At 42.2% G+C, this 23,849-nt stretch overlaps 2 protein-coding genes across 2 annotated transcripts; one reads left to right on the forward strand and one right to left on the reverse strand.

Moving 5' to 3' along the window:
• Positions 1 to 331: 331 nt before the first annotated feature.
• sypl2a (synaptophysin-like 2a) lies at positions 332 to 12,463 on the reverse strand. The gene is made up of 6 exons (XM_080425256.1): positions 12,277 to 12,463; positions 12,002 to 12,076; positions 7,492 to 7,628; positions 5,924 to 6,125; positions 4,922 to 5,101; positions 332 to 2,377 (listed from the first exon to the last, which is right to left on the reverse strand). The coding sequence occupies exons 1-6, from the start codon at positions 12,289 to 12,291 to the stop codon at positions 2,252 to 2,254; spliced, it is 735 nt and encodes a 244-aa protein (XP_080281382.1). The 5' UTR covers positions 12,292 to 12,463; the 3' UTR covers positions 332 to 2,251.
• Positions 12,464 to 16,321: 3,858 nt separating this feature from the next.
• LOC308081846 (uncharacterized protein) lies at positions 16,322 to 21,138 on the forward strand (the record flags this gene model as incomplete). Its single annotated transcript, XM_080423467.1, has 2 exons — positions 16,322 to 17,103; positions 21,024 to 21,138. 2 exons carry the CDS (start codon positions 16,322 to 16,324, stop codon positions 21,136 to 21,138), a joined length of 897 nt encoding a protein of 298 aa, XP_080279593.1.
• Between the last annotated feature and the right edge of the window lie 2,711 nt (positions 21,139 to 23,849).

The raw sequence follows: 23,849 nt of genomic DNA on the forward strand, positions 1-23,849 counted from the left end.
ACATCTGGTCTTGTTTTATATGTCAATTACTTTAATCTGGTGGAATTATGTAGACCCTTTTATGTTCTAAAATCCCAACAAATAATTGCCATGTATCATTTCTCAATAGTTTTGTCGTGCGTTTACTTTTTATACCTTACAATCCTGTGGCAGAATTCAGCTTCACCCAGTTGATGGCTACTCTGGTTATGATGAGTGCTCGGAGTGAGCAGTTAGGAATTAAGTTTCTTGCTCAGGGACACTTCGACACATAGACGGCACTAGCTACCTCTGCCCAATTCCATGAGCCGTGAAGTACATTGAGATTAAGAAAGGAGGGGATAGAACAAAGTGGCGGCAGCTCCCTTTAATACGTGTGAATGCAGAACATTTACTCTTTTGACATTTTATTTTGCACAAACAAGGCATAAAATACAAAAGGACAAGTCAAAATGTCAGTGATGTAATTAGATGAAAACATCCCATATCTCACGGTGCTCTAAATAAACAGACTTCCTTTAAAACGGTTAAGGCAACTAGGTATACAAATTTCAATCTAGACTAAAATAATATGCTAGGATAACTGATAGTGACTCAAACAGCCGACAGAAGCCACGGCCATCAGACGAAGGAGCAAATGAAAACGTCCCTCGAATCATAACAATCTCACTAAGGCACAGGACTTCAATTCTATAATTTTTTTATCACATTTAGTGCAAAGCAAATAATAATTCTCAAGTTTGCAATTAACAATCAGTGGGTTTGACCCCCTCACCCCCAGACAGCAAGTGAACAGTTACAACTTCCACAAAAAACCTTCAAATGTAAGGAAATGGCTGTTGAGTACATGCAGAGCAGGTACATGGGCAAATAATTATAAATACAGCAGGATTATTTTATTCTGGCACTTTCATTTCGCCACTTACACTATTTATAACCATCAACAAAAAGCCTATAGCTAACCAGTGGTATGACAATATTAACAGCAAATTTAACACCTAAAAGATCATTCAAACAAGGAGAAGCTGCATAACAATGGTTTTCCATAGAGAAACAAACAGAAGCCAACATTGGCTTTAAAAAAATATGTAATCAACCAATTAATGTAGGTATAAAAAAAACACCCAACTATAAATAATGACAGCCCAAGTTGCCTTTTTAAACGTCAACAAAAAATGGAAGTTAGTGTCACATTTCAACGGAGCATGAACTTCAGTAAAAGGTTTGGTTTCACATCATGACTACCACTGAAATGTCATGAACAGGTACTTGAGTAAACATGTAGAGCCAGCCTTCACAGTAAAATCCTCAGTATTAATCTATCCATTTGTAACTGAGCGTACAAATGGAAACAAATGGACCCATACGTTAACACTGAGGATTTTACTGCTATGCTATATAAAGGCAACATTTCAACACACCCCTCCTGAAAACACAAGACTTATGTTTTCTTCTCCAAATGGTGCAGACATTTTGATTTTAGTGTAATTTATACGTTAATTTGTTTTTGTTAAGAGTGAGGAAGGACATGAGCCATATATAAAAACACATTTACCAATATCGATTAGTACATGCATCTGCTGTAATACTAATTTGTTTCTATCTAACTCGGTTGAGAGCCTACATGGTAGTGTGGTTTAGATGGTAGCAAGAGGGTTGCGTGACATAAAGTGTTAGGTGTGGGTTCAAGCAGTCATCACAACTTGATGTGCTTTTTAAATGATGTGTATTTAAAGCAATGCTTTAAAGTATGCTGACATGACAATTGCAATGTTCATGTGGTTAAGTTCAAGTTCTGTCTCAGCCAGTGTTGGGATTGTAGCTTGAGGAGGGTTGGGCATTACAGTCAAATTAAAAAGAAAATAGTTATCAATCATCAATTGTTAAGCATTTAAATAAACGTACAACCCCTGGCTGATCATACAAACTTCTGAACTGTGCAGCAGTGACAGGATATTATGACAGCAGTTACAGCCATTTTTTGTAGTAGTGTATTGTAGTGTAAATACGATTCAATGTTTTAAGGCACTTGGAGCATCAGTGAGTTGACTATTATATAAAAATAAAAAATAGGGACTGGGGTTAACTAAGTTTACTTGACCTTACACGTGTCAATGAAAAAAAGAACAAGGGGGCCCAGTGGGGGAATGGGGGCGGAATACGTTTCCTTTTTTTTCCTTTTGAGTAGGTTAGCATTAGAACCAGTTTTGGGTCCAAAGCGTCTTTGCTGTTGGTGCAGGCGGCTGTGTAGGCGAAACCTCCGAGGTCCCAATTAGGGTCCAGGGGATCCTCCTTCCTCCATGGTGGCTGGTGGGTTGGGGTCCTTGTGGAAGGAGGTCTCCTTAAAGATGAACCAGCAGTTACCTGCCCACAGGATCAGGTTAAGAAACCCAAAGATCTGCACAGAGATGATGAATTAGGTTTCACTTGAGACAGACAAAAAACATCATTTTCTTTAAACAAGTGACGTGAACAATTATGCAGATCAGAACTAGGCAAAGCCAACTCAGGCCCTGTTTAGACGACAACGGTCTCTAGAGAAAACGGCAAAATGTGGGACTTCCGGTAATGCAGAGTGAGGAGTAGACGCGTTCTTCTCTGCTCCCTCGCCCTATATTTTTAACCCATCAGACTTCTCACCACCTTCCTCAAAAATGTCATAACTTTGTACTAAAAAACAACACGGTTCGGTTTTGACGAGTAAAGCATGAACACTAGAGCTACCAAACAAGCCAAAAAAGACTTTGTTTTAACGGACGCTGTGGCCGGGACCACTGCTGGCGACATTAACATGGAGGCCCTAACTAGTCTACTAGAGGATCACAGGACGGCTCTTTCGGCTGAATTTAAAACAAGCATCGCAGCGCTGGAGTCTAAAATTGACCTCATACTCATACCACTATCACTGACCACAGCCAGCGCATTACTTCACTAGAGTCTAACGCGGACTTGGTTAGTGACCGCATAGTCTCCTTGGAGGCCACATGCGCGGAGCTGGCGGCTAGCAATGCTAAGCTGCGTGCTAAAGCCTCGGATCTTGAGTCAAGGGGTCGCCGTTGGAATGTACGCATAATCGGGCTAAAAGAGTCGATTGAGGGTCCCCGTCCTACCACCTTTTTCTCCACCTTCCTGTTCGAACTTCTGGGGGACGAGATTTTTCCTATACCGCCCGAGCTGGACTTAGCTCACAGGTCGCTAATTGCTAAACCGGGTGCTAACGAAAAGCCGAGGCATGTCATCATTCGCTTCCACAACCTTCAGGTCAAGGAGAGAGTTGTTCGGGAGGCGCGCAAGCGGAGAGACCTGCAATACGAGGGTAAAAGAATCGCCATCCATGAAGATTATCCCCAGGATGTTATGGAGCAGCGCGGCAAGTATCGTGAGGTTATGGCCGAGTTATACAAGCTTGGCTGCCGGCCTGCTCTCCACTACCCGTCCAAATTGATGATCGCCAACGAAAACGGCGGAGCAAAGGTCCGGTTGGCGTCCGTTGAAGAGGCCGAAAAGTACATCACGTCTAAAAACGCAAGTAATGGGTGATTTGACTATGATTTAATCTTTTTGGACATGTGCTTGGCAACTGTATTTGGCCTGGCGGCTGTATTGTTGGCTGCGTGAACCTCCTTGGCTGTTAGCTGGTTAGCTTGGCTGTTGGCTGGCTGGGTTTAGCCGCCGGTGGCTAATCTACCCACTGGCTGGCTAGCTTCAGCCGGACAGAGACTAATGCCGCCAGGTTGAAGTGACGCTTTTTCTTTTTTTCTCTCCATCTGGACGTTGTTTTTTCTACACCAAACGTTTCATCTGACCACCTGTTACTGTTTGCATAAATATGTATTTTTGGATTGATGACTTTTACTTTTATTTTATTTACTTGGTTGAGAAAACGGCAAAATAAAATATCAGCGTTTTCGGGGGTTGTAAACGCAAAAAAGGTGAAACCCCCTTCCAGAGTGGAAATCTTTGAAAATGCTCCACAGAAAATGTACTTATATCCAGTATTTAGCTTATGTAGATTAACATTCAACTAAAATGTCAAACTTTTTTTTTTGTCTCACAAGGCAAAGTCCTCTACTCCTTGTAAAGTCAAAAACTCAGAATACATAAGTGACACAGTTCATAGTTGCTTCTTTTGGGCTGGTTTTCATAGACCTGGTTGCTTATTTCTCTCACAAAACCTGGCAACACTGACCAGGAAGTGCTTTTCATTGTATTGTTTACATTGGATCACAGCATCCAACAGTAATAGTTTAATAATGATGGGAAAATATAAGTTACACTTATAGAAACAAAAATAGATGGGAACAAAAATTTACAGCAACACTATGTTGCCGAAAATAACATTTTACCGCTACGCGCGGACTTGCGCAACACGGCCGTTCGACAATACTTTAAATACACATAGCCATAGACGGAGAGGGACAGGGAGCGAGGGAGAGGGTGAGGGAGATTCACTGCCCCCTCGCTCCCTGTAGGGAGAGGCAGCCACTATGGAGAGAAAGAGACAAGTCCCGCGGGTGCTCTGGGATTAATATTAATGCGGGAATTAATACGCGTGATTGGTCTATCTGGCAGCGTGTCACACAGCCACCTAGCTTGCACACTACAGCGTTTTCAATCGCTTTTGCGTCTCCGTCTGCACTGGCGTTAAACGCAGAATAAAAAGTGAGAACACAACGGCACTTTGTCATTTTCTGTTCTGATCGTTACCATGTAAACGTGGCCTCAGATTATCTTTCACATCACCCGTTTATTTTGTCTTGATATACATGTACAGTAGGGAGTACAAATCCTCCATTACACTAAACGAAGCACAACAAAATAGATGGCACTGTATCAGTCTTCAATACGCCAAATTAGTGGGTGGAATTATCGGTGCAAATCACCTATATGCTGAAATTAAGTGACTGTATGAAACTGTCTAGTAATAAAAATGTATGCTTACCACAGAGGCATTGAGGCGTCCCATTGATGGGTAGTCGCCTGCCAGGCAGCCTAGAGTCGTGTGGCAGCCCTCGACCAAGTGAGCTGGGTCGACGGCCCACTTGACGTCGGTCAGTCCCTTAGCCCAGGCTGATGAAGACACTAGCCACAGGAAGGCAAAGGCAGCCGTCACTACCAAGTCCTGGTGGGAAACATACAAGTGGGGATTTTAACGAGCACACTATTAGTAATGTACGGTTAACATTTGACCTATTCTAGCACTTGCTCTTAAGCCCCCAAAACATCAGGCCAACACCGGCGTTGATAAAATCTGTTGTAGTATATAGGCGGTGTGTACACAGGTGAGGTGCTGTTCGCCGACCGAGCCAGCTAGGTCGGTTGTCAGATGTCGATAGCAACGGGTGGTGGAGATAGGGAGAGAGGGGGTAGAGCTCTCTGGTTGGCTGTTTAGCCTTGCAAGGAGGGGGCGGTGGGCCTTTCACAAATGCAACGGAGGTAGTGTTTGCGGTAAATGAATTTGTTCTGCATACAACGCATAGATGGATAGACAGTCTATCTATATACAGACTATCCATCATAAGATTGTATGGTATATCGCTACAGTGCGTTGCATGCTCAAAATGCAGACAGTAAAGAGTGCGTGACTGTGCATGTGTGTGTGTGTCTTCTAAATATTTCCCATAGAAAACTTTAAGTAATGGGTTTAAAAGTTCAAATGTTTGCAGTAATTAAACCCTTTTAACTGATCCAGAATGCCAAAACCTGGATGGATTTATTATGATAAAAAGTAGCATTTTGTGGACAAAATCATAAAGAATCACAGAGAAACTTTCCTTTTCGGTTAGTGTCATCAAAACCGGGCGCATACCAGTTGGTTAATGGTATATGGGAAACGGCAATACATTCTTTAACTTCTTTCTCTTTGACATAAATCCATTCAGGACTTTTATGGCCAATAGTCCCTACTTTTAATACCACATAAGCCCTGTTGTAGCGAACTCACAATGGTGGGGCCGCGACTGGTCTGGCGGTAAACATTCTGGTAGCCCAGGTAGAGGATCAGTGTCACCGTGCAGTAGAGGAAGCCGAACACCCCCACACACACAAAGAACTCTGCTGAGGAGGAGAAGTCACCCTGGAGGTAGGTTTTATTGCCAACAACGTCAGGAGCACAAGTTGCTACCTGGTAGGGATATGCGGACAACCTGGAGGCAGAGAGAGAACACCATGAGATGTCCCATAGAGACCTTGTGCTGGCCTCCATGCTTTCACACACTGCTTCATGTTAGAGACAAGATGAAGAGTCAGAAGTGTCTCACCTGGGATACTTTTTTTTTTTTTCGCTTTCAACAATGTTTTATTGAAATTCAGTTGCTACATCACAAGGGCTTTGCAAGTGTGCACTTAAGTGTAGAGACTTAATAAAGGCATGTGTGTATAGACATATATATACACACATATATATATATATATATATATACACACATATATATACATATGTATGTGTGTATATATATATATATATATATATATATATATATATATATATATATATATATATATATATATATATATATATATATATATATACACATACATACACACACACACACACACACACACACACACACACACACACACATACACACACATTTTTTTTAAATTGTTTTCCAGTTAGAAAATTCAACGATCAAATAAACATATATGAGAATGACACATGGACAGAGAAATAAAATGAAATGAAGGTAAATAAAGTAAAGAAACAAACCTGGGATACTTTTCTATCCAAATGGAGGCAAAAAAAGAGAATATATAGAACATTGAGAGAGACTTAATACTTTTTATTTTCCTTTCTGATGGTAGATCAACTCCATTAATATCGTTGCATATCATCGCATTATAGTTTGCTGAGGAGTGTCAGGGCTTGGGTGAATATGTCCTGATAAGTGGATACCGAATCAGAAACCTCATCACACAATTTTAACTCATTGAGTGCCATTAACGTGTTTCACGTGTTTTACCGCTATTAACGTGTTTCACGTGTTTTTGAAAGAAATAAAAAAAAACTTTTTTTAGAACCCAAGATATCATTATCTGAAGATTTGCAGCTCCATCCACTCCTTGTTTAACTTATAACTGAAAAGGGCTGTATCTCGCTTCCTAAGCACTTTTCTTTTACTTTGAAAAAAAATCTAAATCAAAATCGTACTGGCCAGAAATAGCCAGAAATTAACATTCATATTAACAATAACATCTTTTGTGAGGTCAATTTAAAGAAATTCTGCTTCAGTGGAGAGGGACAGGATGTCACGATTTTGTGGTACACATGCAAACTAGTTGAGCCACCAGTGCCTCAACCTGCCTCAACCCCCGAGTATGATGTAAGAGCAAAATGGCCACCATGTATATATGATCAATGTGAGTTGTAGTCTAACTGTGGTCCTTTGTTTATTGTTGTAGACACGCCATTATATATAATAATATATATATATATATATATATATATATATATATATATATATATATATATATATATATATTTTAACCACTTTGTGTGCCATAATACTTTACCTGAATGGGTAACCAAACAGAGCCTTAGTAGTAACCACTGTCTCTGGAACTGTAGGAGTTGTCGACGCACATTTGACTATTAAATTCGTTGCCCCGGAGTAGCCTCCTGTGGTGGCAAAGGCGAAGATTGTGAACACCTGTAGAAAAAGAGATATGGAATGAAGACAAGAGGAACAGATACAATTAGGGCAGACAAATAGATCGGAGTGGATGGGATAGAAGAGAAGAGATGGGCAGAACAAACTCATTTAATCTACCATAATCTTTTTTTTCCTTCTGATTTCAAACACATTTTCAAGCCATTTAGAAGATAAATATCCATCGTTTATGAAAAGGATGTTCTCAATTTGAAGCACACTGTAAAGCAGGGGTATCGCCAGTCTGAAGGTAACAGCTTGCTAGTTGAAATGGAACATCATGCCTAAACCACAAAAGGCTGTCATATATTGTACTATACCATGGCTCTCCAAGTCTAAGGCACACTGCTTTGTGCATCGTGTCAACAACAGCCCTAGCCGTGAAATAATCAAGACATACCATGGCCTCTCGGTTATAATTGCTCACAAGTAATCAGTGCAGACCTGCAATGAGACATCTTCCCCATTCCAAAAATAACATGGCCAGTGGTTATTCAGGTCAGTAAACAGAGGCACAGAGCAGCCAATGTGGTTTACCTACAGGAGGAAGGGCTTGTGTATGAAGTGGTCAGGTGCAACTGATATTGCACATTTAGAGGCAGTCAGAGTGTGGCAGAGTGGTGACTTGGCAAAAAAGAAAAAAAAGTCAGGCCCTAAATCCACTGGGCCAAGTTCAACAGGATATGTGCCTCACTAGTTATTCGTGTCTAGAAGTGGGAAGAAGTGGGAACACCTGATTACACAGAACGTCAATCAACGGTAGGATCTAGTTAGAAACCCCTTACTGATTAGGAAAGCCAAACAGTATTACACCAGGTGGTTTCAGACCCCTACGACTGGTACCACCATCTTATTTTTTATTGTCTCACTTGTAGTCCAACTTTCTCACACTTTCGCTCTCTATCACTTTTCTCTACACAGTTGCACCATCCAACATCCTCTTTTTCCACACAGGAAACTCTCCCCTCCCTAACATAGTGCAGAGAGAGCACACACAGCAAATCCTAACAGATATGGGACTGACCGACATAACATTCAGTCAAACTTAAACCTACTGTACTTCTCTTAAGAGCTAGTGTGGGTCTGATCTATGATGCAGCATGTGGCAGGTTCCTTGTTTTGCTACATTTAATGGCATTACGCAAAACATGGAACAGTTGAAAGCTGAGAATTCATTTTATTCCCTCTTTTAAATAGAAAGGAGGTCCACCGTGAATTGAGCAGCCTACAATGTGTGGAGAGGCTGTACGGTGCCGTCCTCATCTATTTTTTAGGGAAGACATTGAAAGCAACACTGAAATAGCGACAAAGAACAAGGGGCAGCGCACTGAGTGCAGACTCACTGGGATTTCATACAGTGCCATTCTGTCAGTATGCTGGTGCCAAATTGAAGTGAAGGTGATGAAGATGCAACAGCTCTCAACAAGCCCATCTGCTTCCATCCCCACACACCTCTTGTACCACTTGTGTTTCTCTCATCCCCCTATCTTTGCTGTGGTGGTAGAATTGGACTTGGAATGTGCCCACTACTCATGGTTAATTTTGAATGCAACAGAGCATCCGTTACTTGCATGAAAATAGACCACTGAGTCAATACAGTACAGTACCAAAAAACACACTGTAAAACAGTGGGCTTAAGTTAACGGACACATTTAAAAATAATAATAATAATAATAATAGAGTAATCTCATCATTGTTGCTTTGAATACATATGACCATTTGTGTTAAGTAAGAACTTCCCATGTCCCTTTACAAATGTCCCTAAACAAAAATCAACCAGTCTGGTCTGAGGGTAATTTGTACAACAATAGGGCTGTTTCATATGGAGCAAAACCAAATTAGAAGTCACAGTGGATTAACAAATAGCCTAGTCTTCTGATTCTGTACCACAACAAGCAAGCAATGTATGTTGTATCAAACGGACCCCCTGAGTAGATCCTTCCTCCAATGAAAAGACATCTGATCAAGGCGTGCAATGTGTGCTACTTTGTTACTTCCTTTCAAGAATAATGTCCTTTGTCTTACACACACCCACATCTGCTGAAGGCAGCGCATTCCCACATGATCAGGATCCACATAATCGTTCAACACGTGTAGCAGAAAAAGACGGGCGGAGAGGTGAACAGCCTACGCACAATGCAGTATCAACAGATAAGTAATGCAGTATCAACAGCTAAGTCGTGCAGAACCACGTTAAAGAGAGCCGTTTAAATCAGGTCTGCAAAAAACACCACAATGCAAAAAAGGAACATACATTCACATGTGCGCAGACGCAGACAAACAAATTAAATAGTGCATGCATTTAGTAAGCTGCTAGACCACTCAACATTTCAGGGAATGAGTTTCATATTTCAGGTGTCTGGAGCTCAACAACATTTCTCAGCTTTCATCTGAGCCCCAGCTGACCCAACATTCACATCATTTCCCACCCTAGCCGCTAGCTACTCTCTGAGACCACCCCAAATAAACACTCATGCCAGGGCGGTGGTTCCCCTGGCCCGACCTCCAGTCCCAAGTACACACCCAGCATTCCCACTGACTAGCTGAGGCATTCCACTACTACCTAAGCTACTCTATTCAGAGAGGACCAGCAAATGCAGTCAAATCTCTCTCATAAACGGCAAATCCTAAATTTTAGATGGTAAATATTACACCCACACACAAACATACTACTCTTATAGCATCATCACTTGTGACTGGTATGGCGTTTCCCTCCTCTGTGGGTAAACACCAGTAAACAACATCCACCTGTCAGACTGAAAAAATGCAGTTACTGGATAGTGTCTGCTTTCAGCCTGTTGCAAGCAGTTCCATGTTTGACATTTGATAATATCAATTGTAAACATCTTCTTTCAGAGTTCAAAGTGTGAGTGAGTACAGTATGTGTGTGTACAGTGGGGTAAAGACTGCAGAGGTCTGGGTTTTTGTTAGCAATGAGAACAACTCAGACCATAATTCCTGTTTGATTACATCCAACACAATCTTGTATACTTTAATGGTACGTGTATTAAGTGACCATGGCCCTAACTCCCTCCTCAGGGCAGATGTCCAGAGAATGCTGTGCTGAGCAGTCAGCAGAATTTACAGCAAGGTTCCATGGAAATAGCCCCTGAACTCCCCTTCAAACCCTGCCTGCATGTCGGTAGCGCACTAAACAGTCCAACATGTGATAACAGAACGTGGAAATGTAATGAAAATGTGTCATCGCCATGTAGAATTGTGGGCTACTCCTTTTGCTCTGTCAGCTTTGTACAGGGCTGGAGAGTAATTTCCTGGAATACATTTCCACACTTGCATACAAAGCAGGAGGAAAGCAAGCTGGTGTGCCTGACTGGTGTACTCAAAACGCCACAACATAAAGATAAGGTCTATGTTAATTACCCATTGAGCCGTTCAAAATGTACACACCTTAAATACACAGACGGCACTGCCAGCGTCACCTGACAAGCCTAATAGATCACTAAATGTAGAACATTTACCTACATCACAGAAATGTGGTTGTTTGGGTGCCAGAACTATACTTTTTTAAATCCTCATCTACCTATCTTATACACACACTGAAGAACACATAGATGGTCACTGCAGAAATACATAGAGCTTGTTACCAGGCTATTTGTGTTATGGCAGCTGCCATTCCTCAAAATGGCCAGACAGACCTGCTGTCAAAAGTACAGCGTCACAAATACGTTTTTTGGTATTGGTCAAATACAGTTGCCAACTTGCCATGTGTTTGAATTCTACAAAAAGCATCTAAGAATAATTACAAATAGTCCTGGTGTGGTCAAGGCTGATTATCAGTAGGTGGTTGTTGTTGTTTGCCATTTAGTATGATATTTGGAAATTCTCCATAGATTCATTCAACCAAGAGGATTAATGTTCTTTTTGTTTGTGCTGCGTAGTAACAAAAAGGAAAACACTAAGCTAATTCTCTTTCAGAAAATAAAAAAATGTGCACCAGCCTCTAGCCCCCTACGTACAGTATCTTGTACTGTACTGTAGATACAATGTAACTCAAGGAACTGGGCTAAAGTTGTCTAGGTTTGTAATACACAACACGAGCTTAAAAGTGAGATGTTGAAAGATGAAACAGGGCAATTTGTTGAATCCTGTAGTTATGTTCTAGCCCTGACTTTTACTTTCGTATCCATGATATGCAAATGTCAAAATCGATAAAAAAATACATCTATGATAGTCTTGATCCTGATAGGCTAGTTAAGTTCATGCAGGAGAAACATTGTCCCTCATTTATTGGTCTCTAGGAATTCAAACCACGTTTACTTACTGGACTGGAGATGAGAAGTTAAACATTATAATAGCAGATCAAACATGATACAAATTAAACGATTAGAACACAGAGACAATAAATGTCTTACCCATTCTAAGACACGAATAAATCCCAGCGGTTCTTTGACAGGTCCCAGATCGAGGGAAAATCCTCCCACCAGTTTCTGAGGACGAAAACCAGAGAGCTTGAATCAGGACAGAGTGAAGAATGTATCGAACAAGCTAAACCTCATAACACACTAACTGCTAACAAGCCACATTTGCTACCTGTTCGTCACCTTGTAGCTAACTGGCCCTGCCCTTGTTAGCTAGACTGCTAGCGCCATGCTAACGTTAGCTGGGAAGTTAAAACTAACACACGTACCTGGACGAGATCCATTGTAAACTTGCAGTAACTAAACAGACCGTGAATTGCTCACTTCTTGCGACTTTTAAAGGAATTGAACGTAACGTTTCTCGGTTTGATAGTCGTCCCTAGACTCCTTACTACAACCAGTAGCACCAGGGACTGCTACTACTGCTGCTGCTAGTTCTACTACTACTGCTGTCAAACTTTGTCAACTCGCCGTTCGCGTCACGGCCACGGCCGTCATGTGACAACATACATACAGCCCCAGTGTGCATGTGGACCATAGACTGTATAAAAGAGGATGTGGACAGGTTCCCTATATATACATTATACCTCGGACTCCCATTTGATGGGCGACATTTTACATTTAATTGTTGTTTGTTTGTATATTATTTATTTGTTTGTTTGTTTGCTTGTTTGTTTGTTTATTATTTATTTATTTTAATATCATTTTTATTATTTTATTTGTATATCTGCACGACCCCAATCTAGGCAATACGCAGTAAAATCGTCATTGGTTAAAGGTGTTGCAAGTATTTATTACAATTTTTGTTGTTAAAAGTAAGTGTTAAAATAGCCTTTAGCCATGGATCACACGACGGCCGTCATGGATGAACTTCAACCTGGTGTTTGCACTTTCTCCATTTACGGCCCGTACATCTACACAAACGTTCAAATTTCAAATATAAAGTGCTTACCTCATTACCACGGATATTAAAATTCTGTCCGGGTCCTCAAAAGTACCCGTATCTTCCGTATTGACCAATACAAATAATTGTAATCCGATCGGTGGCCATTTTCTCAATATGCTTTGAACTACGTGGCCCTATCGGTTGGGAGGTGTATTGCACTCTGATACATTATAACTCGATGAGAAAATGGCCACCAATCGGATTTAAATGCTTTTTATTGAACAATACGGAAGATACGGGTACTTTTGAGGGCCCGTACATAATTGTAACATCCGTGGCCATGGGTTAGGGTGCACTTTATTTTTGAAATTTGAACATTTATGTAGATGTACGGGTAAATGGAGAAAGTGCAAACACCAGGTTGAAGTTCATCCATGACTGTCATGATATGACAGTCATGTTTCAGAACTATATAGCCTGTTACAGCAAGCGATCATTGCTAAGTTTGTTCAATAACATGGGTCTCTGCAGTCGCTCCAGAAAATAAATTTTCAGGTCGGGATACCAATTTAATCCAATCAGAAAACATGTACAGGATAGGATACATAAACAAGTGAAATTGGAAGTGAGGAAACATATAAATGAGCAGAACGGGAGGGTGAGCTGATAAACAATCTTTCTGGGGTTCTCTCCTGATTGGATGGAATTTGCTTTAACCTTTTAACAAAAAAAAACACGTTTTGTTTTAACCCAAAAATATCACTTGTGTTGTGTTGTAGGTGAACCTTTAATTCAAGATTCAAGATATTGAATTTGTCAGAACTGTCACTCACTCAAGTAAATTAACTCTGATATTGAAGAAATCGAACCAATTGGATTCATGAAGGTCCAATGCATAAGGACATTTCAAGCGAAGAGCAAGGTTCTGGCCTCTTCTAACTAGATGGCCAGTTAACCAGAACGCTCGCCCCAAAACACAATCGCCCCCATTTTCTTGCAGAACGCTTGCCCCCAGCAGCGGAACACGCGCCCTGCTTGGCGCGGAACACTCGCCCCCCGCGAGGCGATCCACTCAGCCTGCTGGGTTAGTACAGACTACAGCCCCTAATAATATTAAGTTAGGAAGTAGTTAGGCAAAAAACAGATACAGCAATGGAGGTGCGGCGTTCACAACGTTCGACACGGCGACTCGCTCGCCGGTGCTTCTCGTGGCTCAAGTCAGCTTCAGCCGACTCAGCGCTGTTCAAGCTACAGCTGACACAAGGATAGGCACAGAATCGTAAATCATGGGGTGAGTGGACTTTGGTGGCCAGAAATACATGGGTCTGACCACTCCGAGGTCGCCGGATTTGACCCGGGCGAGTGTGTTTTGGGGCGAGCGTTCTTGTATTCGATGGCCATGGTCATCTTAGAAAAGATGGAAGTCCAGCCCTGGCCCTTGTGAGGTCCTTGCCCTTGCCCTAACCATAGCCACACCAAACCCATGCCTAAACACATAATTATAGCAAAACAACAATTTCCTAACCTTAATTCAATTCATTCGATCCTTTCTAGTATCCATATAACAACGCCACTGAATAGGCACCACAACCAACTATTTGGAGTCACTGGCCCAAATGCAGCAACAAGGTCACAATCCCCTGCTGACTTTGACAGGTATTCGTTGTGTTTCATGTGGGTGTGCCAACATGAAGTTAACCGTACAGGATGTCTGTTGTAAAAAGGGTCTATTGTGTTTATCTCACTCCCAACTCGTCGAATACGCCTGCTTGCTCAAGTGCACCAGGCGTCACTTTCCAATGCCGTGAATGCCCTCTCGTGTCTCTAGTTTGTACGTAATGTATAATTATGATGGTTTCATTATGACAATTCAGTTAAGAGTAGTGGTTAGTAAATTGTATATCTTTGAGTTGCTTAAACATTTATCTGCTTTTCTCTGCCATTTGTTTCCTTTTTTATATATTATAAGCTTTACTTCCTCATAAGCGTGTTTTCTCCATTTCAGCATCAGTGATCAAGTTGTAGGCTGTTGAAGTTCTCTGTTTTCATCCAGATAAGGGCGCTGTTCAGGCAGCAGGGAGTTGATGGTGTGTTAGAGACGCTAGGGGCGGAGTCCAAGGAGAAGCTAGGGGGATGGAGGAGACCCTGTCAGACACGCTGCAAGTAAAGGTTTTTCCTCAGATGCTGGCCAAGCAATTGCTTGTGGGCTCATACTGTGCCTCTTCCAATCAGGGCAGACTGGTTCACTCGAAGACCTCCAAAGAGAACCAGGACAAGCTGTCAAAGCTACTCCAAGTTCCCCTAGTGGCTGGGTTCAGTTCACAGAGGTAGTGAGGTGATCGCTGTAGGCATGGTGGTCAATGACTGGTCACTGGTATGTGTTCTGCAGCCTGGACACCGCCAACATAGAGCTTGTCTGTCATCGAGAGCATGTTCACACTCAGTTACCTGGTGATGACCTGAACAAAAGGAAGGACACATGGATCCATGCATCAGTGAGTTTACAAGAATTCCTCAGGAATCTGACCCATTTTAGAGTTCCCTGGGTGAAGCTTGAATTTCAGGCAACTACACCGGTGCAAGTCGGGAATGATGCAAGCCGGGAATGATGCAAGCCGGGAATGATGCAGGTTAGGAATATATGCCCTACCTGGTTATGCAATACCCGTGGTTGTCAGTGTACCCGTTGTACCCATCTATCTGTGTCACTTTGATGCCCAAATGTGGGGATCTATGTAATTAGATCTCTGATGTCATCAGTATACCCATAAATGGGCATGCCTATATATGGGCATATCAGTCGGATAGGTGGTTCTGGATAACCGTATCTCTGTATATGCCCATATATGGGCATATTGATTAGAACAGCGGTTCTGGACAATCCCCAATCCGGCCGACTTCACGCTGGGCACTGCACTCCCTTGGGTCCTGGCAATAGCTATGGGCGATACGTGTGCTGAGTTTGAATCTCGAGATGCCCAAAGGACAGATTCGACACAAGGCTGACGTTTAGAATGATTCTACATTTCCCTACTCTGGTCCATGTTTATTGACAGGTTGCTATGGTTACCCAGTATTGTCGATAAGAGTACTTGGAGGTCAGTCTCATGTTATGGACTTACATATTTGGGCAAGACTGACATGACACCCCTTGTTTGGGCAACTCCATGTAGGCAAGACTGGCAGAGCTCCATATTTGGGCATAGCTGACATCATAGTGACATCATGATGATGCGCTTCAAGACAGCTTAAAACCGAACACACAAAGCGAAAAGTGCATAATCGTCACTGGATACAAGGGAGAGTTGACTTAGTGTTCCATTGGTTGTCACAATATCTACGAGGTACACTACAGTTTCCCAGTCAACCAAGTAAAGTAAATCTTTCGTAGATCCTCTGTAGGTAAGCTTCTGCATTGAAGATTAAAAATGAAAGATATTAAAACCAAACCTGATGATTTCGTTGAATTCCAAGAAAATCATCTGGCTCAACAACAAATCACCCAGAATGTCAATATGATCTCTGGCTCTGTTTGTGGAGAAACAGAAACAGGAGAATCATTTCAACCTGACACCTCAAGTGAACAGAATGAGAATGGCCCCTCGTCTGTTGAGGTGAGCCCATCAATGGAGGAACATGATGGCTTGGAAATAGGATCTGATGGAAAATATAAGTGTTCCCATTGCAATTACTCCAAGCAACGAGGGATGGCTCGACTACTGGAGCACATCCGCACCCACACAGGACACAAACCCTATCGTTGTCAGCTATGCCCGTTTACCTCCGCTTATAAGCGCAGCTTGGAAACTCACGTGCGTACACACACTGGAGAGAAACCCTTCAAGTGTGACAGGTGCTCCTTCCGATGCAGTGACCGCAGTAATCTCTGTCACCACCGCCGCCGCCACAAGCTTCAGTCCAAAATGGAGATGAGGACGGAGTCCCTGGAGTCTCTCAACAACTTCAGCTCCACGCTGATGGTGGTGCCAATTCTGCCAAAGTCAGATTACCTGAATGACGTCTCTCCTCGTGAGCTGAACATGGCCAAGGCCCATGACAATAGTATAAGTGACAGCAATGAGTACAAACTTGGGGCAGGGCGGCTCAGCTTTGAATACAATGCACAAACTCTCACTCTCTCAAATATTTGCAATAGCCAGCTTAGCACACCTGCTGCTGCTGCCCTCAACACACAAGAGCAACAGCAACGGCAAAAATGCTACAACTGTGATATCGAATTTTCAGATAACATTTTTTATACGATTCATATGGGCTGCCATAACTATGAACACCCATTCCAGTGCAACATCTGTGGTTGGATATGCAGAGACAAGTATGACTTTGCATGCCACTTTGCTAGTGGACAACATAAAAGATGACTCCCCATAAGCATACTGTAGACTGATGATTACAGTACATGCAAATATGTTACACAAATCCTTGAACTCTTATTGTCAGGATATTTCTCCCTAGGTCATCCTCAGACAATCCCTTCTACGGTGTCTCCAGTCCTCTCGATCCTCCATACATCTGGCTTACATACTTTCCTCCCCTGCATCTTTCAACGTTGGGTAGTTGTGGGACGCCCTTGTGATCGATGCCTGTGTGTTGGTTCCGACAGCACAAGTTTCCTATGTCTCCTGGCTCGCTGACAACAAACTATCATTACACCTGGGTAAAACCGAATCCATTCTCTTTGGGCCTAGTGTTAACCTTAGCAAGGCTGAGAGCTTCACACAATCAAAGCGGGTGATGATGTTATCACAAGAAAGGAGGAAATGACCTACCTACCTGGGTTCCATCTTGGAGGCAAACCTCTCCGGTGATAAAATGGCAGAAAGAGTCATCAAAAAGGTCAATCAAAGAACACGTTTTCTGTATAGGATTTCCTCTCTAGTCAGTATGAATACCTTGAGGATTCTTACAAGGGCCCTCATCCAAGGTCATTTCGACTATGCGTGCTCCTCATGGTATCACAACACCACTAAGGCCTTAAAAATAAGGCTCCAGACATCCCAAAACAAACTGGTAAGGCTACTTCTTGGCCTCAAACATACAACCCATCTAACCCTCCTGGGGGGGGGGGTGCAGTGCGGAAAAAGATGACGCTTCACCGGCGCGTTTCAATGTTGTAGCGCTCCTTTAGCAGCCGCTGCTTCTAAATTTCGGCACTTTTCGCCGATAGTTTTGTCTTCTTTCACTTTCTCCATGCCGTTTGGTGCCCCCCAAGGTTGGTGCCCTGTGCTTCAGCACCTACAGCCCCGTTGGATAAGCCAGGCCTGTGCATGGGGATCTCATTTTAAATAAGCCATTGTGCTTTTATGAGCGATCCAGTTTAGAGGACCTTGTATTGTGAATTGTATACTTTCATGTACTGTTTCCATGTCTTTTCTAAATAAAGTATTCAATCAATCCACTCGTTTTCTTCATCATCCTCAAATTTGCTTTGGGAAATTTTGGGAGGTTTTGCTTTTACTTTACTTGAGGGTTTCCATTCTTCGTTACTTCATTCTTCTACATCTCAGAGGCAAATTAGTATTCTTTTTATTCCACTACCAATATGATGGCGTAATGACATCATCAATGGGGAATCTAAGATAATAGAAACGACAGCATTTCTCTTCCTGGAAAGTTGGCATGCTGAAATAGAAGCAATTATGAATGAAAAAAGAAATGCCAAAAACCTGAAAATCTTGTTTGAAATGACTAAACCTGCTTAACGATTATGTCACTGGGTAGGAAGGTTTCTGAACTGTCCACAGCCCTCCTCTGAGTGAATGAGTAGAGAGTAATTATGAGGACCAATTATATGAAGAGGTCGAAAATGGGTGAAGTGGTCCTTTAACAAATGGGACAAAGCATTTAATCTAATTTCACCAAAAAAAAACTTCCCACAAAGACTTCACTACATTATTATTACAGTATATGAGTCACTCTGGACAGACATCGATGTAAACTGTGGCTGGTTGGCAGAGCCATACAACCACGATGCAATATTTCTGCTTTATTATGGCTATTTTATAAATACTAGAGGTTTGGGTCGCTACGTGGCCCTCACACCTTGCACTGCCGATCCGACCAATATGTCTGAGTCATAGTGTCGGGGGCTTTGTCAGAGTACCCGTTGTACCCGCTAGCTGGTGTTGCTGAAAACCTGGTACACATTTTCGCAACCACAGAATAAGAATAAATACAGTATTGGTTTAAAATGCACTGGAGTTCACTTTTAGCAAGGAACCACCTGATCAATTATTGATCAAGTGATCACAGACTATCACTTATATTTATGATGTTTAATTCAATATTTTCTGCAGTCTCTGCCTGGTAGCCAGCAGCAGCACTCAATTCTATGCTGTGGTTTACTGGGGAGGTGGTCAAGGCTGGGGATCTGCGCCAGAAGGTCTGTGCTGTTGTTGGCTTAGAGCTGGACAGTCTGGAGACATTGATTGATTGATTGATTGATTGATTGATTGATTGATTGATTGATTGATTGATTGATTGATTGATTGATTGATTGGTTGGTTGGTTGATTGATTGATTGATTGATTGATTGATTGATTGATTGATTGATTGATTGAATACTTTATTATCAGGTTAGTAGCCTACAGTCAAATGTTATGCTAAAAGGATAACACAAAAAGCCTCGGGTGCTTGTTTCCATTGTACTCAATTCATCAGCAGGCTAATACTTAATACATACAATACAATACATAAGAAAAAAACTGATGATCCGGGCACTCAAAAATTTAAAATAGGAGAACAAACTTTATTGTTAAAATGGCAACATGTTTCTACCACCTGCACAGGTCTTCATCAGGGCGTAATCATAATGAAGACCTGTGCAGGTCAAAACGTTGGCAAGTTTGTTCTCTTAAACTTTTGAATGCCCGGATCATCCGTTTTTTTTTCCTTCTGATTGCATCCTGCTTGATCCAGGAGCACCGCTGATACTTTTAATACCACTTTTTCTCCGTGAGCACCTGGTCATTCTGTTTTCTTTGTCCACAATATACATATTGGTAGAAAACTCAGTTGCATCAACAGGTATATGTACAGAGGAAGGAGGGGTGGTGGTGGGGTGGGGGTAGGATGCTACTACCAAGGCGTTCAAGGAGTTAAATTATGATGATTAAGATGAGCTGATGCCGTAGGGGAGCACCTTCAGCTCATTCTCTCCAAAACGGTCAGTTTATTATATTATATTATTATTCTGTTGTAGCAACAGCCATGAAACTGTACAATTCCTGATCTCTATTGTTGCCTATGACAGTGCTTCTCAAACTTTTCGTGCCAAGGACCCCCAAATTGATATGTATTTGGCCACGGACCCCCATCTGAAAAGGTTTTGCCAGGGACCCCCAGAAGAGATTTGTGTTCATCAAAATGATTCAATTTTTTTAAATAACAGGTGTACAAGCTCACAGTGTGTCACTTTGTGTATATCTGCTATTTTTGAATAGCTAAAATATGGATAAAGTGGTTAAAATGACTGTGATCCTACATTAACTAATTTTGCTGGGGACCCCCTGGAACCTCCCCAAGGGCCCCTGTGGGTCCCCGGACCCCACTTTGAGAACCAATGGCCTATGTGGGTGTTGTGAATGAATGATCCATTTTATTTGGCCCAGTCATCATTTGCCTGAAGCTTCATCTGGCTGCTCACTACTTTTGCCCCACATAGACCGACATCTGACTCCTGGTGGCTAATTATGGAACAGCATGAAGTTAAGCCTGAAGGGATTTCCATTTATGAGGTACAGAAATAATTTAACAACAAATACAAGAAGTCCTATCATGATAAATACTTTTAATGAATGGCAAAAAGATCATCAAAGGTGCTGTAAGTGATATTTCTTTGTTAAACAAAAAGTGTATTATTAAAAAGTTAAAGCTCTATGCTCTATATTGTGATACTGTAGTAATCATTGCTAGAGTGTGCTATCAGAACAGAAAATACATTTTCAGGTATCATCCAATCAGGGCTCAGAGGAGAGAACCCCACAAAGATCATTTATCAGCTTGTGTTCCAGTTCCAATTTTGTCTGATCATTACTTATTTGTTTCATTTTTTTTTTCTTATTTTGTTCCTTTTTTACTCTCTTTCTCTTTTCTTTATTGGTTCCTCCCCAGTAGGATACAACTGCTGTTGAATCTTACTGGCTTCCCTACCAGTGAGGAGCCCCCACCGGGAGGACATAGACCCTCCATCTTACTCCTCCGAGTCCCGCCCAACACTCCCTGCTGACAGGTGCCGCCCCAGCCTGTAGTATGTGCAGTGACTAATATCACTCTCCTCGTCCGGCTTCCCTTCCCTAGAGTCTATATACTATAGACGCTCGACAAAGCTGGATGCACCGCGGTGAATTCGAACCCCCAGACGGTGGTGGGCAAGTACTTTACCACCCCATCATTTCCAATTTCACTTATCCTGTGTGAGTTATGTCTCCTGATTGGATGAAATTGCTATCCTGACCTGAAAATGTAATGACATTTTTTCCAGGTAGCGTGCCTTTGTGTCCGCGTTCAGCTTCTCTCTGTATGGTATGTCTCTGTCACGCATTGCCCGGTCCATCTTCTGTCCTTTACCAATACATTCGTAGACTGTTACGTAGACTGTGCGTTCAGGACACGTCCTCAGTAACAGTCAATGTTGTTGTTGATACCAGCTGTTATAGTTATACAAGATGGCCACCACAACTACGTCATTTCGGAGGGAGGAGTCTTAAACTCCTCCCTACGCCCGATCCCTATAGAACTACTTAATATTTACAGTATTTTACCTGGGATGTCGAGAGGTTATTACGATGAGTCGAGTCCCCGGTCCGATTCCTGGGCAGAGCAGATCATTTGCTGCATGTCCCTCCCCTACTCTCCCTGTTTCCTGTCTAATCTTCACCGTACTATCAGGCTTTTCTTTCAGAGAAAGTGACAGAGAGCAACAGATAGAGGGAGACATGCAAGCCCATGTCTGATTCCAACATACATTTATAAACGCGACAATATAGATCTACCCCGCACACCATGATGCATGAGCATGCATGCATGCAACTGACCACCACACAATCAAATGTTACCACTGACTTTATGAATAGTTTCCAGTTTGTGTTGTATCCAGGTCTCCAAGTTTCCCCACTTGATCATCCAACTTATAATGTCTTCAAGTGCTGTTTTCCTGGTGGGAAAACAGGGATAATATACCAAGATCTGTGTGACATCCAATGATCATCCAACAATGTACAGTATTCAAGTACTACTTTCCTGTTGGGAAACTCGTGTAGTCCATATACATGTATCCGACAGATACCACATCAAAGCACTATGTTTGCCTATTTACAATTTCCTAGAGAGATGTCCTAGACCTATGAGACAGTGAGAGAGACAAAGTGTTATTTTTAGGGCATGCCTCCTGGTGGAGATTTGCGCTCCACTGAGCTAGTTTCATTACCAATCTCATAGGATTTGAAGCTGACCAGTGTGCTGTGACTCAGAGAGGGATGTTCTGGTTTGTTATCAAAGCATAAATTGAGAACAACGGCGGTATGTCATTGCACCTTTGTCAGATCAGGGAAATGTGGATGCAATTAAGAGATTTGGGATGCACCTGTGTGTGTGTGTGTGTGTGTGTGTGTGTGTGTGTGTGTGTGTGTGTGTGTGTGTGTGTGCGTGTGCGTGTGCGTGTGCGTGTGCGTGTGTGTGTGAGGCAGGGATGAACTGCAACAAGACTATCTGTTATATCCATTTCAAATAGGATAAACTGTAAATATATTTGTGTGCATGTAGCAACACCACCCATAGTTCCAGGCCATAGTCTGGTGGGACGCTTATCCCATAGCCTCCTGCAAATGTCGATTTCCAGTCCCTAGCCTGGCGGGATGCTTACCCCATAGCATAGTGAAATGATTACTGTGTAATTATACATTTGTCAAAATGCAAACTTGGTATTGACGGATTTGAAAAATATTGAGGTCCCGACTGAGGCACAGGGGCGTACAAAATATGATGCTGATCGGTGTACTAGTTTGCGGGATTAGCTGTAGACAGACAGACAGCTGTCTGTCTGTCTGTCTGTCTGTATAGATGGTCAGAGGATCTTCACATGGTTCAACTGATATGCCCATATATGGAGATCTCTGTATATGTCTGTCCTTGTCCCCTTTATGCCCATATATGGAGATCTCTGTATCTGTCAGTCCATGTCCCTTTTATGCCCATATATGGAGATCTCTGTATATGCCCATATATGGGCATGCTGATATGCCCATATCTGGAGATATATGTATCTGTCAGGCCTTGTCCCTTTAATGCCTATATATGGAGATCCCTGATGTCATCAGTATATCAATTTTTGCCCATATGGAGCTGACTGATTTGTTTGCTGATGCCATGACGAAACATTGATGTTAGACAACACACTCCATATTTGGGCGTAGCTGCATTGGGAACTCCTCATATGGTTATGGCTGAGTCATGAGTCATGAGTCAACACCATTTATTTCCTCCTATTAGGTATTTTGTAATGTTACAACAGCAAAAACAACAACACTGGACTGGTTTAAAACTACGAGGAAAGCTAGCTTGCCTTCCTGCTGCAGATCCCACCGTCTGTCATACAATTCAAACATTATGCAGTTGATGAGGATATTCACCTTTACAGTCAAAGCCAGATTACAAGTCCTTCGAACCAGACTCAATATTTCTCTGTGGTATCCTAATACATTTCCTCCTCATTGTCTGCACCATGACCACAATCCAGTTACTGTCACATATTCTGAATGGCTGCTATGTAGGGAATGTACATTGCTAGGCGACAGGATTGTTGATCTATTAGTTAAGGTCGTAAGTTCATATGTTTCATCATCTGCCAAAATGTGAAAGCAGCACTCTTGTGTTTCAACTGCCATGTTCAAATATGTGCAATAATGAAAATGAGGGGGGGGGGTAGACTTTTTACAGGGG

This window comes from Gymnoscopelus braueri (assembly GCF_963280865.1).
Source record: "Gymnoscopelus braueri genome assembly, chromosome: 3".
NCBI classification, from domain to species: Eukaryota; Metazoa; Chordata; class Actinopteri; order Myctophiformes; family Myctophidae; genus Gymnoscopelus; species Gymnoscopelus braueri.